This window comes from Corythoichthys intestinalis, chromosome 15 (assembly GCF_030265065.1).
Source record: "Corythoichthys intestinalis isolate RoL2023-P3 chromosome 15, ASM3026506v1, whole genome shotgun sequence".
Lineage (NCBI taxonomy): Eukaryota > Metazoa > Chordata > Actinopteri > Syngnathiformes > Syngnathidae > Corythoichthys > Corythoichthys intestinalis.
In genome coordinates, this window is record NC_080409.1 from 48,319,308 (window position 1) to 48,333,053 (window position 13,746).

General features: G+C 39.9%; 2 protein-coding genes across 3 annotated transcripts in view; one reads left to right on the forward strand and one right to left on the reverse strand.

Moving 5' to 3' along the window:
* The window catches only part of LOC130930978 (sushi domain-containing protein 6-like), a 28,156-nt gene extending 25,782 nt beyond the window's left edge, over positions 1-2,374 (forward strand). For both annotated transcript variants that reach the window (XM_057859371.1, XM_057859372.1), the window contains one exon: positions 1-2,374. In XM_057859371.1, coding sequence (XP_057715354.1) covers positions 1-26 — 26 coding nt within the window. In that variant the 3' untranslated portion in view covers positions 27-2,374.
* LOC130930979 (hepatic sodium/bile acid cotransporter-like) overlaps positions 2,093-13,746 on the reverse strand; it is a 24,659-nt gene continuing 13,005 nt past the window's right edge. The window contains exons 3-7 of the mRNA XM_057859373.1: positions 12,181-12,591; positions 6,921-7,125; positions 6,368-6,546; positions 2,894-3,093; positions 2,093-2,816 (exon numbers count right to left, since the gene is read on the reverse strand). Of these exons, the coding sequence (XP_057715356.1) occupies positions 2,725-2,816; positions 2,894-3,093; positions 6,368-6,546; positions 6,921-7,125; positions 12,181-12,560 (1,056 nt within the window). The 5' untranslated portion in view covers positions 12,561-12,591 and the 3' untranslated portion in view covers positions 2,093-2,724. The remainder of the gene's footprint in view (positions 2,817-2,893; positions 3,094-6,367; positions 6,547-6,920; positions 7,126-12,180; positions 12,592-13,746) is intronic.

Consider the following 13,746-nt stretch of genomic DNA (forward strand, 5'->3'; position numbering starts at 1 on the left):
ATATGCCTTTGCTGAAGCAAGCCTGAACACACAAATGACTACACGACAGTGAACACACTTACACAAACTAAGCCATGTGTCTCTCTGACCATCCCAAAGCAGAACACAAGGGAGTTCCTGTACATGTACATATTAACTGCATTTTCCAAAGGAATCCCCCTCACAGTCTAATGTATACCTAATGTCTGTCTAATGTCCCCTCTCGCTCTGTTTTGTCTACTGCTGCTTTGAAGTACACGACACCGTCACGGCTTGTGGCATAAGCTCACGTCAGCAATTGATTCTGAATGAAAATAATAATGTATGCCTCACGAATCACCTTTCCTGTGTTATTATTGATTACATGGCTGCTTGTCTATCACTTGACCTCACTTTGCTCTCTTAAACTTGTTCACACCTTTGTCCCCGATGGCCTTATCTTCCCACTTCTATGCACACGTATCCAATATGTACAAGAAGGACTTTGCAAACTGAATGTTGCTTCGTCATATAATTTATTTGTATGTTTGTCATAGCAGAAAATATGATACACTTAATATATTAATGCTTCAATGTTTGTTTAATTTATTGTGCTGTTGACCAGTCATGGTTATATTGACACTTCTTGGAATCATTTCAAACAGCACTTTTTTATTGTCACTTTTACTGTCTAGTGTCATAAGTGATCTGGACAAAAATGACCATAATAATGGTGTGATATGAGTGTTATAATTGGTTTGCGTGTTCAACCTACACTGGTATGAAAATATCTGGACCTTTTGGAATTTCTCACACTTCTGCATAAATTTACCATCAAATGTGATCTAATCTTTGTCAAAATCACACAGATGAAAAAATAGTGTCATGTTTTAATGAGGATAGAATGCAAACAATGGCAGAAGGAAGAAAAATAAGGTGAACCATCACATTTTATACTTTGTGCCCCCCCCCCCTTGGCAGCAATAACTTCAACCAGATGCTTCCTGTAGCTGCAGATCAGATTAGCGCATCAATCAGGACTAATCTTGGCCCATTCTTCGATACAAAACTGCTGTAGTTCAGTCAGATGTCTGGCATGAATCGCTGTCATTAGGTCATGCCACAGCATCTCAATAGGGTTGAAGTCTGGACTTGCCACTCCAGAACACGTATTTTGTTCTACTGAAACCATTCTGAAATTGATTTACTTCCGTGTTTTGGATCAATGTCATGTTACAGCATCCATCCTCTTTTTAGCTTCAACTGTCTGACAGACGACTTCAGATTTTCCTGCACAACATCCTGATAAACTTTTGAATTCATTCTTCCATTAATGATTGCAAGTTGTCCAGGCCCTGAGGTAGCTAAACAGCCCAGAATCATGATGCTCCCTCCACCATGCTTAACAGTGGGGGTGAAGTGTCGATGTTAGTGAGCTGTTCTATTTTTCTTCCACAAATGACGTTGTGTGTTACTCCCAAATAATTCAACTTTGGTTTCATCAGTTCACAAAATATTTTGACAAAACATCTGTGGAGAGTCCAAATGCCTTTTTGCGAACATTAAACAAGCAACAATGTTTTTTTTAGACAGCAGTGGTACCTCTGTGGAGTCCTCCCATGAAAACCATCCTTGGCCATAGTTTTACATATAGTTGATATGTGCACGGAGATATTGGACTGTGCCAGTGATTTCTGTAAGTCTTTGGCAGACACTCTAGGGTTGTTTTTTACCTTTCTGAGTATTCTGCGCTGAACTCTTGGCGTCATCTCTGGTGGACGGCCACTCATTGGGAGAGAAGCAACAGTGCCAAACTCTCTCCATTTGTAGACAACTCTGTCAATTGATGAACATCCAGACTTTAAGCGATGGTTTTGTATCCTTTCCCACCTTTATACAAATCAACGAACCTTGAGCGCAGGTTTTCAGACAGCTCAATGCTTCTCATCAATACATTTCTCACCGGGTGTGTTTTTTTATAGTGGGCAGGGCAGCTTTAAACCACTCACCAGTGATTGGGCACACATCTGACGTAAAATGTTTGGTAAAAAATTGGTTTCAATTGCTCTTTAAGACTCCTTAGGCAGAGGGTTCACTTACTTATTTTTCCCCTTTCTGTCATTGTTTGCTTGCTATCCTCATTAAAATATGAAAACCTATAAATGTTTGGGTGGTTTTAGTTAAGGCAGACACTGTATTTTCATCTGTGTGATTTTGACAAAGATCACATTTGATGGTGATTTTATGCAGAAATGTGAGAAATTCATTTTTCATACCGCTGTACATGACTTGTTGCTTTGTAAATATTGTAATTTAATGTATGTAAAGTTTTAATTTAAATAACAATGTAGCATTTTGTCACAATCATGTTTGATTAAATATTAATGTTCCAATTGCATTTACCTCATTTCATGTCTTGCTGCTTCTAAAGAAACAATATATTAGTTGGGTTATTCTTCCATTTTCTTTTTATTTAAAAAAAAAAACTGTACAAGTATAAACCACAACAATTGGCTAATACAGCTAATACAAAAAGGATTCTACCGATAAGACCATGCTCAATTTTGAGTAATGCTAACAGAAAGGTGCTCTTATTTTAACCATCTGTAGCTTGTTCTGACTTAATATTGTATTGCATTATACTGAAAAGTATTCCTAATATAGAAGTGTGAGAAAAGGAATATTCTATTTTGGAATACAACTAAAGACAGGTGAATCTGGAAAGTATTTACTTCAGTGTCATCCAAAGTGAAGTCCATGAAGTAATCATGTTGGCTTATTTTCCTCCGAGCTTCTCAGACATTGAGGTGGTTTCACTTCCTCATGTTTTACGTTGACGTTCGTGTATATTGTCGTTTCTGTCAGATAAAATTGTGATAATAAATGAACGTGGTCATCTTCAACCACCACAAAAACACGCAGCTGTGACATTTACCCTCAGCTGGAGACTTGGCCATTTGATAACATCTGAAGCACACGGTCAGGAGAAGAGCCTCAGCACACTGGAATGTGTAGTACAGCAGAGGGAAGAGGAACATTGGCCCGATGACCTCTGGGGGAAAGGCCACCTTCAAGATGGTCACACACAGCTGGATGTTCTGACACCCTGTTTCCACAGAGACCGTCCTGCTGCATCTGGATACAGTATATACAGTGGGACACATAAGTATTTAGTCAACCACCAATTGTGCAAGTTCTCCTACTTGAAAAGATTAGAGAGGCCTGTAATTATCAACATGGGTAAACCTCAACCATGAGAGACAGAATGTGGAAAAAAACAGAAAATCACATTGTTTGATTTTTAAAGAATTTATTTCCAAATTAGAGTGGAAAATAAGTATTTGGTCACCTACAAACAAGCTAGATTTCTGGCTGTCAAAGAGGTCTAACTTCTTCTAATGAGGTCTAACGAGGCTCCACTCATTACCTGTATTAATGGCACCTGTTTTATCTCGTTATCGGTATAAAAGACACCTGCTTCAGCTTTGAATGGGTGTCGTGTCATTCGCGGGCCGTCCACTCGACAGCCGGCCTCCGCGCCTGGGGGGGTGATATCGGGGTCCGACCAGTGTGCCGCGACGGTACTCCAGTGAAATGCCGATGTCACACCCCCGTAGCTAGGGTTGCCACCTTTCAGAAATAGAAATAAGGGACGCCCCCGTTGCGCCCAAAGCCTTACGGGCGAAAAATAGGGGCATCCCCAAAACTCCTAAAATGCATAGAAATGTATGTATTTTTAGATGCGAAAATTGTATTGTGCACTATGTGGGCATGTCAGTTTCCTTGCCTTGAAAGCCAAATTTCTTAAGGGAATGTTGCAGGAGCGCTACAATTCCAGCAGCTGACTGGTCTGCATTCTCTATGAAGTCCAGCATTTTGTTGGTGACCCCAGACTCTGGACTGAAGTACTGGACAGCAAGGGGAAACATCTTCCTGCTCAATTTATTCGAGGCACCGGCCTGTATGGACAATGGGATGGGTGACGTTAAGATCTTGAGCACATCAGCCACTGCCTTTGAACCCAGGACTTGTTTCAACAGTGCCTCTTGCTTTGTTCTCCCCAAAGTCATTTTCTTCACCATTTTGGAATCACATAAAAATCTTCTGATTGAGCCTGTGTCCACAGTCAACACTATTGTAGCTCTGGCCACGTTTCACTGTGTGGTATGCCTGTGTCACCTCAGCTGCAGTAATTTAGAAGGTAGGCATGCGATGATGTCAAATTATTGCTTTAATTTTGGTATCACAATTAATCAATCAATAGATAGTGTATATTCGCAGTAGGACTATTTATTCAGTGTTTATTTGCTGTTAATCTATTAGGAATAATTCCAAATTACGAGCATTAGTTAGCATAACAAAATAAGATGTTCTTTATGGGTACATAAATCCATTCTATATTGATTGATAATAAATGCATGTTTAAAAAAAAAAAAAATCAATATTCCTGAAAATAATCAACCATAGTAGCAACTGAAATAGCCTAGCTATGCTCCTATCAATGCAAGATGTATCAAGGTAAATATAAATATAGCCTGTATGTTATCCATATACAAGAGCATAATAACATACCAAATCAAGCTCAGGGGATGTTTCAGTTACAAAGAATTGTGACGAAGGCTCTTCTGGGATCTTATATTCCGTTTGTGGAGGTCCGCTGCAGCATGCTGTTTTACACCTCCGTGAGACACTGCAAAAACTTTCCTGCCTGCCTTGCAGTTCGCTTTATAATCATCATCAGTGACTCTATCGAGCCACCCCATTTTTTGGAGACGTTTCCTCTTTTGAGGATGAGGTGGGGTGTCCTGACTCCTGAGCGTCTGCTTTTGGAGACGTCTTTGTTTTGAAAACGCGCGGGGCGGTGCATTGAGCAGAGCGAGCGAGGTAACTAGGCAACGAACACGGAAGTGGCGCGCAGTGCTGGGCAGACAGCAGCGGGCACGCAGATAACTAGCTTGCTGTCTTTAATATCTCCTGCCCTTTTTGTTCATTATTGTTGTTGGCTCAGTGGTCACTCATGAGCGCAGGTATGTGTTTGTGTGCGACAGATGTGCATGGGCTGGGCGCACCGCCGCCCGCCACGCAGGATCCGCGGGTCGCGCGGGGTCGACCCATGGGATAATTGTGAAATACGGAATAAACTGCGTTCCGTATTGGTTCGATACGGAACGCAACTTTTAATTCCAAATTACAGAACGATTCCGTATTTCAAGGGACGGGTGGCAAGCCTACCCGTAGTGGTGCCCTATATTCAGCTTGGACTCCAGCAGAGTCCGATGGCTGGATGGAGCCCTGGTGGCCATTATTCTTGCTTCATACTTTTATGCCATTGGCGTAGTCACCTGTCACTCAAACACACCGGAACTAGCGTTGAAGTTGAATCTTTGTGTCAAAATGATTCAATCGAAAAAAAGTGCCTTCAAAACTTTTTCCACTTCAAAAAAAAGTGCCTTCAAAACTTTTTCCACTTTAAAAAAATAAATAAATAAATAAAAAAAGAGTTTAAAACTTTTTGCTTTTCAAAATAAGTGACACTTCAATTAAAAAAAACATATATTTCAAATTTAAAAAAATATTTTCAAAAAAATATTTTTGCAAATGATTTTTTTCTTTGATTAAAAATAGTTTTTTGATTAAAGCAACTTTTATTGCGATTGAATGATTTAGACACAAATGTCCTACCCCTAATATGGCTCAAACACAAAAAGGATTGCTTCAATCAAAGAAAACAGTTTGAATGAAAAATAAAGTGTTCAAATGTGAATTTCTGAGTCTCAAATATTTTTTCACATTCAAGCCTTTTTTTCTACGATTGAATTTTTAAAAAAATTTTTGATTGAAGTGATTTTTCTTTTGAAAAAAAAAAATTTTTTTTGTTTGAAGCAACTTATTTTTTGATTGAATAATAAAGACACAAATGTCCTAGCCAAAATGTGGTCCAGACGCAAAATTACATGACTTCAATCAAAAATGTTGTTTCAATCAAAAAAAATTTTGACTTAAAAAAAAAATTAATCAAAGAAAAATAGTTTTCAAATATTTTTTTTTTTTTGAGTTTCAAATTTATTTTTGCATTCAAACACATTTTTTTTAATGAGGTGACTTTTTCTTCGATTGAAAACATATATTTTGATTGAAGCAACTTTTTATTTGATTGAAGCACCTTTTTTTTGGATTGAATAATAAAGACACAAATCTACCTCCATAGATAGGGAGGAGCCCAAAAAGGGCGATTGGCTGCTCTGTTGTCATTACAAATGGCCGATTCATGTTGGCCTTTGGGGGCCCCTTTATTGGCCGGGGCCACAAGCAACTTCCCATCTTGCCTGTCCGCTAGTCCCGCCTCTGCCTACAAGTAGCTAATCTGGTAAATTACAGCTAAATTGAAATCCACAAGTCTTTAACTTACTTTGGGCTGAGTCTGCATACGGCAGACATGACGTATCCCAGTATAAAGCCAATGAGGGGCATCAGAGCCGCCACGGCAATAACATCAGCAGTCAAGATCATCCATACCATGTCTTTGACCGCCACGCCAGACAAGGAGAACACAATGATGCTGGAGATGATCAGGATACTCAGGCCAGACTGTAGACAAGATGGAGCGCAATTTGTGACAGTGCTTCTAAAAATGGGCACCGAAAAACAATTTAAACTGTCATATGCTAGGAAAAATGGAAACGAGAACAAAAATGGTCATCATAGAGCAAATGTAACTGCAACACTCGACCAAAGGCAAGGTAGGAGGAAAAAGCTGTTCACAAACATGGCATTAATTATCTAAAAACATGTGCCGATGATTTATTCTTTGAGAACTTCCTGTTGCTCCAGGTAGCTGGACAGATAACTTATTGTCCAAAACAAAATGTTAACTCATTTACTGGAAGGTTTGGCAGTCAAAATGGATTAGATGTTGATCGCAAAAACAGCCAGAGTTGTAGGAAGGTCATAAATGATCTTACTTTTAGGACCATCGGTGTATAATTTGGTTTGTAGTGATTAAGCACAATGCCCATGCCGCAGGGGACCAGAGTGAAGGCGAGAGCGCTGAGGATGCCCACGTAGGGCACTGCGTTCTCCAGGCCGGTGAAGCCTTGGCAGTAGATCAAAAGCAGTAGGGGCATCAAACCCAGTGCCGCAACGCAGGAGCACGTGGTCATCACAATACTACAAGGGTGTAAAATGAAGAAGAGAACCATCATTTAAACGAAAAGGTCATTTTTTGATTATACAGTTGAATTATTGCTATGTGTAGATATAGATCTGGGGCCAAATTTGACACGAAAACGGCATTTGTTCATAGATAAGCCGCACCGGAATATAAACCGCAGCTGTCCTCACTGTATTATGGATATTTACACCAAAAGATATTAACCACTAACACTTTATTTGACAGCGGCATCATAAAACTGTCATAAGACCAAATGAACCACCATGAAGCTTTGAACCAATTGACTGCAAAGCTTCATTGCTTCAAAAAGCTTCATTTGGCCATCACTGCTCCCTTGAAGGAGACAGTCAACCTCTGCTGCCACCTGCTGTCAACACTGTTGTCGTCCAACATGCCTCCTAGCATGCACTGCAGGGCTACAGATGTAAAAAAAAAAAAAAAAAAAATCATGTTCTGTGCTAGTTATTTCTTCACTTACTGTTCCACTTGTTTCATTAATTGCTAATTATGGTATTTGGTGACACTTTATTTGACAGCAGCACCATAAGACTGTCATGAGACCAAATGAACAACCATGAAGCTTTGAACCAATTGGCTGCGAAGCCTTATTGCTTCAAAAAGCTTCATTTGGACATCACTGCTCCCTTAGGGGAGACAGTCAACGTCTGCTGCCACCTGCTGTCAACACTGTTGTTGTTCAACATGCCTCCTAGCATGCACTGTAGCGCTACAGATGTAAAAAAAAAAAAAAAAACTGAAAATTTATGTTCTGTCCTAATTATTTCAACAGTTACTGTTCCAGTTGTGTCATTAATGGCTAGTTATGGGATTTGGTAACACTTTTTTTGACAGTGACGCCATAAGACTGTCACAAGACCAAATGAACCACCACGAAGCTTTGAACCAATTGGCTGCAAAGCTTCATTGCTTCATTTGGCCATCACTGCTCCCTTGGGGGAGACAGTCAACCACTGCTGCCACCTGCTGTCAACACTGTTGTCATCCAACATGCCTCTTAGCTTGCGTTGCAGCGTTACAAATGTAAATAACAATCAAAATTCAATGTTCTGTGCTAATTCTTTGGTTACTGTTTCAGTTGTGCCATTAATGGCTAGTTATGGTATTTGGTAACACTTTATTTGACAGTGACGCCATAAGACTGTCACAAGACCAAATGAACCACCATGAAGCTTTGAACCAATTGGCAGCAAAGCTTCATTGCTTCATTTGGCCATCACTGCTCCCTTGGGGGAGACAGTCAATCTCTGCTGCCACCTGCTGTCAACACAGTTGTCATCCAACATGCCTCTTAGCTTGCATCGCAGCGTTACAGATGTAAATAACAATCAAAATTCAATGGTCTGTGCTAATTCTTTAGTTACTGTTTCATTAATTGCTAGATATGGTATTTAGTAACACTCAATTTGACCGTGGCACCATAAGACTGTCATAAGACCATCATTATTATGACATGACACTGCCATGAGCATTAATGAATGCTTATGACAGATGTCATTTTGTGTCCTGCGGCAAATTATCTCACTTTTGAATGTATGTAAAATATCCAAGCTGGACATCAATGGAGTTAGTGGCTTAATTTGCCAGATGAGACCCAATAACATCAGTCACTCATAAGCACCATAATTATGACGGTCTTAAGACGCCGCTGTCAAATAAAGTGTTACCTATAAACCCAAATAAATCAATAAATAAGCCACACTGGACTATTGGCGCAGGATTCAAAATGAGGGGGGAAAGTAGCGGCTGATAGTCCGAAAAATATGGAAAATGAACATTTGATTAAAATTTATTCTTGCAAGATTTGTTTAATAATAAAGTTTAATATTCTTTAAGTAAGCAGATGAAGGCAGGCTCACTGGCTCGCTTAATCACTTGATTTACCTTCACTCCTCTTTCTCTTCGGTTAGGTGTCCAACGGTAATATACAGGTAGTTGCCGGGTTACGAACCAGTTCCGTTCCTATGCTGGCGACGTAAACAGACTTTCCGCGTAAGTCTGAATTAACACTTTAAGTACCCCCAATGTAACTGTAACAATGAAACAAAAACCCCAAAAGTGTTGTATTTTGTTTAATGATAGACGATACACTGCCCTCTGGTGGCAGCGTTGGGTCTGGCTGGACTGTCGCCCCTTATGACTGAGGAGCAGACTTGTATGACATGGGTAAAGGATCGCTGCGCTCTGGTTTGGCCCACGTAAGGCTGTAAGTTGTTTCAGCTAATATATGTTTGTGTATACATTTGTCATTACTGTCACGTCTCGGAAGTCTTGTTAATGTTTTATGTTGATTCATGTCAGTTTCTTTTATTTTGGTAGTGGCGTGCCTCCTACAGTTAACTTTACTTCCTGCCCTTGCCAATCGGCGGATTGCGTCCACCTGTGACCCTCTGTATAAATAGCCTGCTTCTAACCTTGCCCAGTGTCGGTTTGTCTGCTATCCTACCACGTCCTATGCCACGTCCTTGTGTAAGCCCCCTTTTTGAGAACGATTCATGTTTTTGAACCAATGCCTTTTTTGTTTCTAGTGAACTATACTCAGTTGAATGAGGTCCAGCTGTTGCTGTGAATTTTTGTTGATTAATGTCCAGCCGTTGCTGTGAATTTTTGTTAACTCCCCTTTTTGAACTTTATGAACTGGAAAATAAATCTTTGTTTGGATTGAACTGTCGAGCATTTGGGTCCTTTAGTGCATCCTTGTCAATTACGTTTACTGCTGCAGTTTGTGGAGTTGGGTGTGAACAATTTGCTATGAGAATTGTCAATACATTAGCATTCGTAGCATTTAAGCTAACAGACTTTTGTTAGGAAAATTAGGCTAATTTAATCTACTAAATTTACATATTGATCAGACTAGATGGACAATTGAACACCAATTGTTTTGTGTCAAGTGTTTTATTGTTAAAATGCATGTCGTTTTAAACATGGGTGTACATATGTGTGTTAAATCGTTCCAAATTGTGAAATGTGAAGGAAGTAAAAAGCTTCAAAAAGCACAATTGCCTTGTTTGATGTCTGTAACGCTGAACGACTTCATGTTTAGTGAGGACTGAACAAGTCATATTAATCAAGTAAAGTAAAAAAAAAAAAAATACTGTGATGTACAGTGCCTTGTAAAAGTATTCGGCCCCCTTGAATCTTGCAACCTTTCGCCACATTTCAGGCTTCAAACATAAAGATATGAAATTTAATTTTTTTTGTCAAGAATCAACAAGTGGGACACAATCGTGAAGTGGAACAACATTTATTGGATAATTTAAACTTTTTTAACAAATAAAAAACTGAAAAGTGGGGCGTGCAATATTATTCGGCCCCTTTACTTTCAGTGCAGCAAACTCACTCCAGAAGTTCAGTGAGGATCTCTGAATGATCCAATGTTGTCCTAAATGACCGATGATGATAAATAGAATCCACCTGTGTGTAATCAAGTCTCCGTATAAATGCACCTGCTCTGTGATAGTCTCAGGGTTCTGTTTAAAGTGCAGAGAGCATTATGAAAACCAAGGAACACACCAGGAAGGTCCGAGATACTGTTGTGGAGATGTTTAAAGCCGGATTTGGATACAGAAAAGATTTCCCAAGCTTTAAACATCTCAAGGAGCACTGTGCAAGCTATCATATTGAAATGGAAGGGGCATCAGACCACTGCAAATCTACCAAGACCCGGCCGTCCTTCCAAACTTTCTTCTCAAACAAGGAGAAAACTGATCAGAGATGCAGCCAAGAGGCCCATGATCACTCTGGATGAACTGCAGAGATCTACAGCTGAGGTGGGAGAGTCTGTCCATAGGACAACAATCAGTTGTACACTGCACAAATCTGGCCTTTATGGAAGAGTGGCAAGAAGAAAGCCATTTCTCAAAGATATCCATAAAAAGTCTCGTTTAAAGTTTGCCACAAGCCACCTGGGAGACACACCAAACATGTGGAAGAAGGAGCTCTGGTCAGATGAAACCAAAATTGAACTTTTTGGCCACAATGCAAAACGATATGTTTGGCGTAAAAGCAACACAGCTCATCACCCTGAACACACCATCCCCACTGTCAAACATGGTGGTGGCAGCATCATGGTTTGGGCCTGCTTTTCTTCAGCAGGGTCAGGGAAGATGGTTAAAATTGACGGGAAGATGGATGCAGCCAAATACAGGAACATTCTGGAAGAAAACCTGTTGGTATCTGCACAAGACCTGAGACTGGGACGGAGATTTATCTTCCAACAGGACAAAAGGTGGCGCTACAAAGTATTAACGCAAGGGGGCCGAATAATATTGCACGCCCCGCTTTTCAGTTTTTTATTTGTTAAAAAAGTTTAAATTATCCAATAAATTTTTTTCCACTTCACGATTGTGTCCCACTTGTTGATGATTCTTGACAAAAAATTAAAATTTTATATCGTTATGTTTGAAGCCTGAAATGTGGCGAAAGGTTGCAAGGTTCAAGGGGGCCGAATACTTTTGCAAGGCACTGTACAATAAGTTACTGTTTATGCTGTTATACAGTTTATTTAAAAAAAAAAGAAGAAAGAAATGACTGGAGACAAAATGGTGGACGAAACTCCGGCGCCGTAAAGTCAAAATCACCTAAGTCGAGTACGTCGTAACCTGGGGGGACTACCTGTTATTAGCTAGCGATAGCACCACTATGTTCATAGATAGCTTAGGTGTGTAATAATGGTGTAATAATTTCTTGTTGTTGTTTGTTCTTCTCCTCTTCTGTCTGCTTCCTTTCTTTCTGTCCCCCCATAACTCCTTCTTAATTGCTGATTACTCCTAATGAGTAAAAGATAATGAACATCCACAGTGGGAGTATATCAAACTCCCATTGTTATACATTAAACTGTTCCGACCATAAGGACACTCAGATTCCTATTCTTCATGTCTGAGCAGTTGAACAGGACAGGTAATAAAAATTAATGTTAAAAAAAGAAGGCTCGATGCTTTGTACTCTTGTCAACAGAACACAAACAGGTTATGAACTCACCAACTATGTAAAGTCACGGTTGCTACTCGGAAGGTGTCTTGTGACTTACATACCTGAGGTTCATATCCCCTTTTAGGGCCAAGGTGAAGATGTTTGATAGGTTTCCTCCAGGACAGCAGCCACATATGAGCACGGTCACGGCCTTAACAGAATCCATCTGCAGTGATTTGGCAAGCGCAAAGGCAGTCAGCGGCATGATGCCGAACTGGGTCACCATGGCGATGGCCACTCCCTTTGGCCTGAGCAGATGGTTCTTGATTTTGGAAATCTCCATAGTGCAGCCGAGGGATATCATGGTGATGAAGAGGATGATAATGGTGAAGATGTTGATGGCGTTGTTAAGGGGTTGGGGTATGGTTAGCATGCTCATGCTCCCGTTGGAAGACACGTTCACTCCATTTTTCATGTTTGTGACGTTCATTGTGGAGCTCATATGTATCTTGCTTATACTGTGTGGGCTTCACCTGACACAAAATGGAGTTTTGCATTGGTTTTACATTCTATAAAGACCAACAAATTCAAATATGCACTTTTAATCAATCCAAAAAACTTAGTTCATTCACTCCAGGTGTTCCGCAAGGTTCCGCTTTAGAGCTTCTTCATTTTTCATTGCATTTAATTTGAACTCCAACTATACCTTTGCTTCATTACGGTTGTGGTTGAGTTCAGTTATTCTAGCTAACTGTGGGCCAGAGATCCATCATAGATTAGTCTCCGGCCAATCACATGGTACATACAGTGAGGGAATTAAGTATTTGAACACCCTGCGATTTTGCAAGTTCTCCCACATAGAAATGATGGGCGGGTTTGAAATTTTCAAGGTAGGTGCTTGTCCACTGTGAGAGACAATCTAAAAAAAAAATCCAGAAATCACAGTGTATGATTTAAAAAATTTTTTTGTATTATACTGCTGCAAATAAGTATTTGAGCACCTGAAAAAAATCCATGTTAATATTTGTTACAGTAGCCTTTGATTACAATAACAAAGGTTAAACTTGAAAAATTAAAATTTCAATTAAAATTGAATTGAAAAAAAAATTGAATTGAAACGTTTCCTGTAACTTTTCACCAGGTTTGCACTGACTGCAGTGGGGATTTTGCACCACTGCTCCACACAGATCTTCTCTATATCAATTAGTTTTCTGGGCTATCGCTTAGAAACACTGAGTTTGAGCTTCCTCCAGAGATTTTCTATTGGGTTTAGGTCTGGAGACTGGCTAGGCCCCTCCAGAACCTCGATATACTTTTTGCGAAGCCACTCATTGGTTATTCTGGGTAACTGCTTCGGGCCATTGTCATGTTGGAAGACCCATTTTCAATGCTCTAACTAAGGGAAGAAGATTATTCCCCAAAATCTCACAATACATGGCCCTGGTCATCCTCTCCTTAATACAGTGCAATCGTCTAGTCACATATGCAGAACCCAAGCATACTACCACCCCAATGCTTCACAGTAGGGATGGTGTTCTTGGGATGGCACTCATCATTCTTCTTCCTCCAAACACTATGAATGGAATTAAGACCAATAAGTTCCATTTTGATCTTATATGACCACATGAATTTATCCCATGACTCCTCTGGATCATCCAAATGGTCACTGGCAAACTTAAAACTGGCCT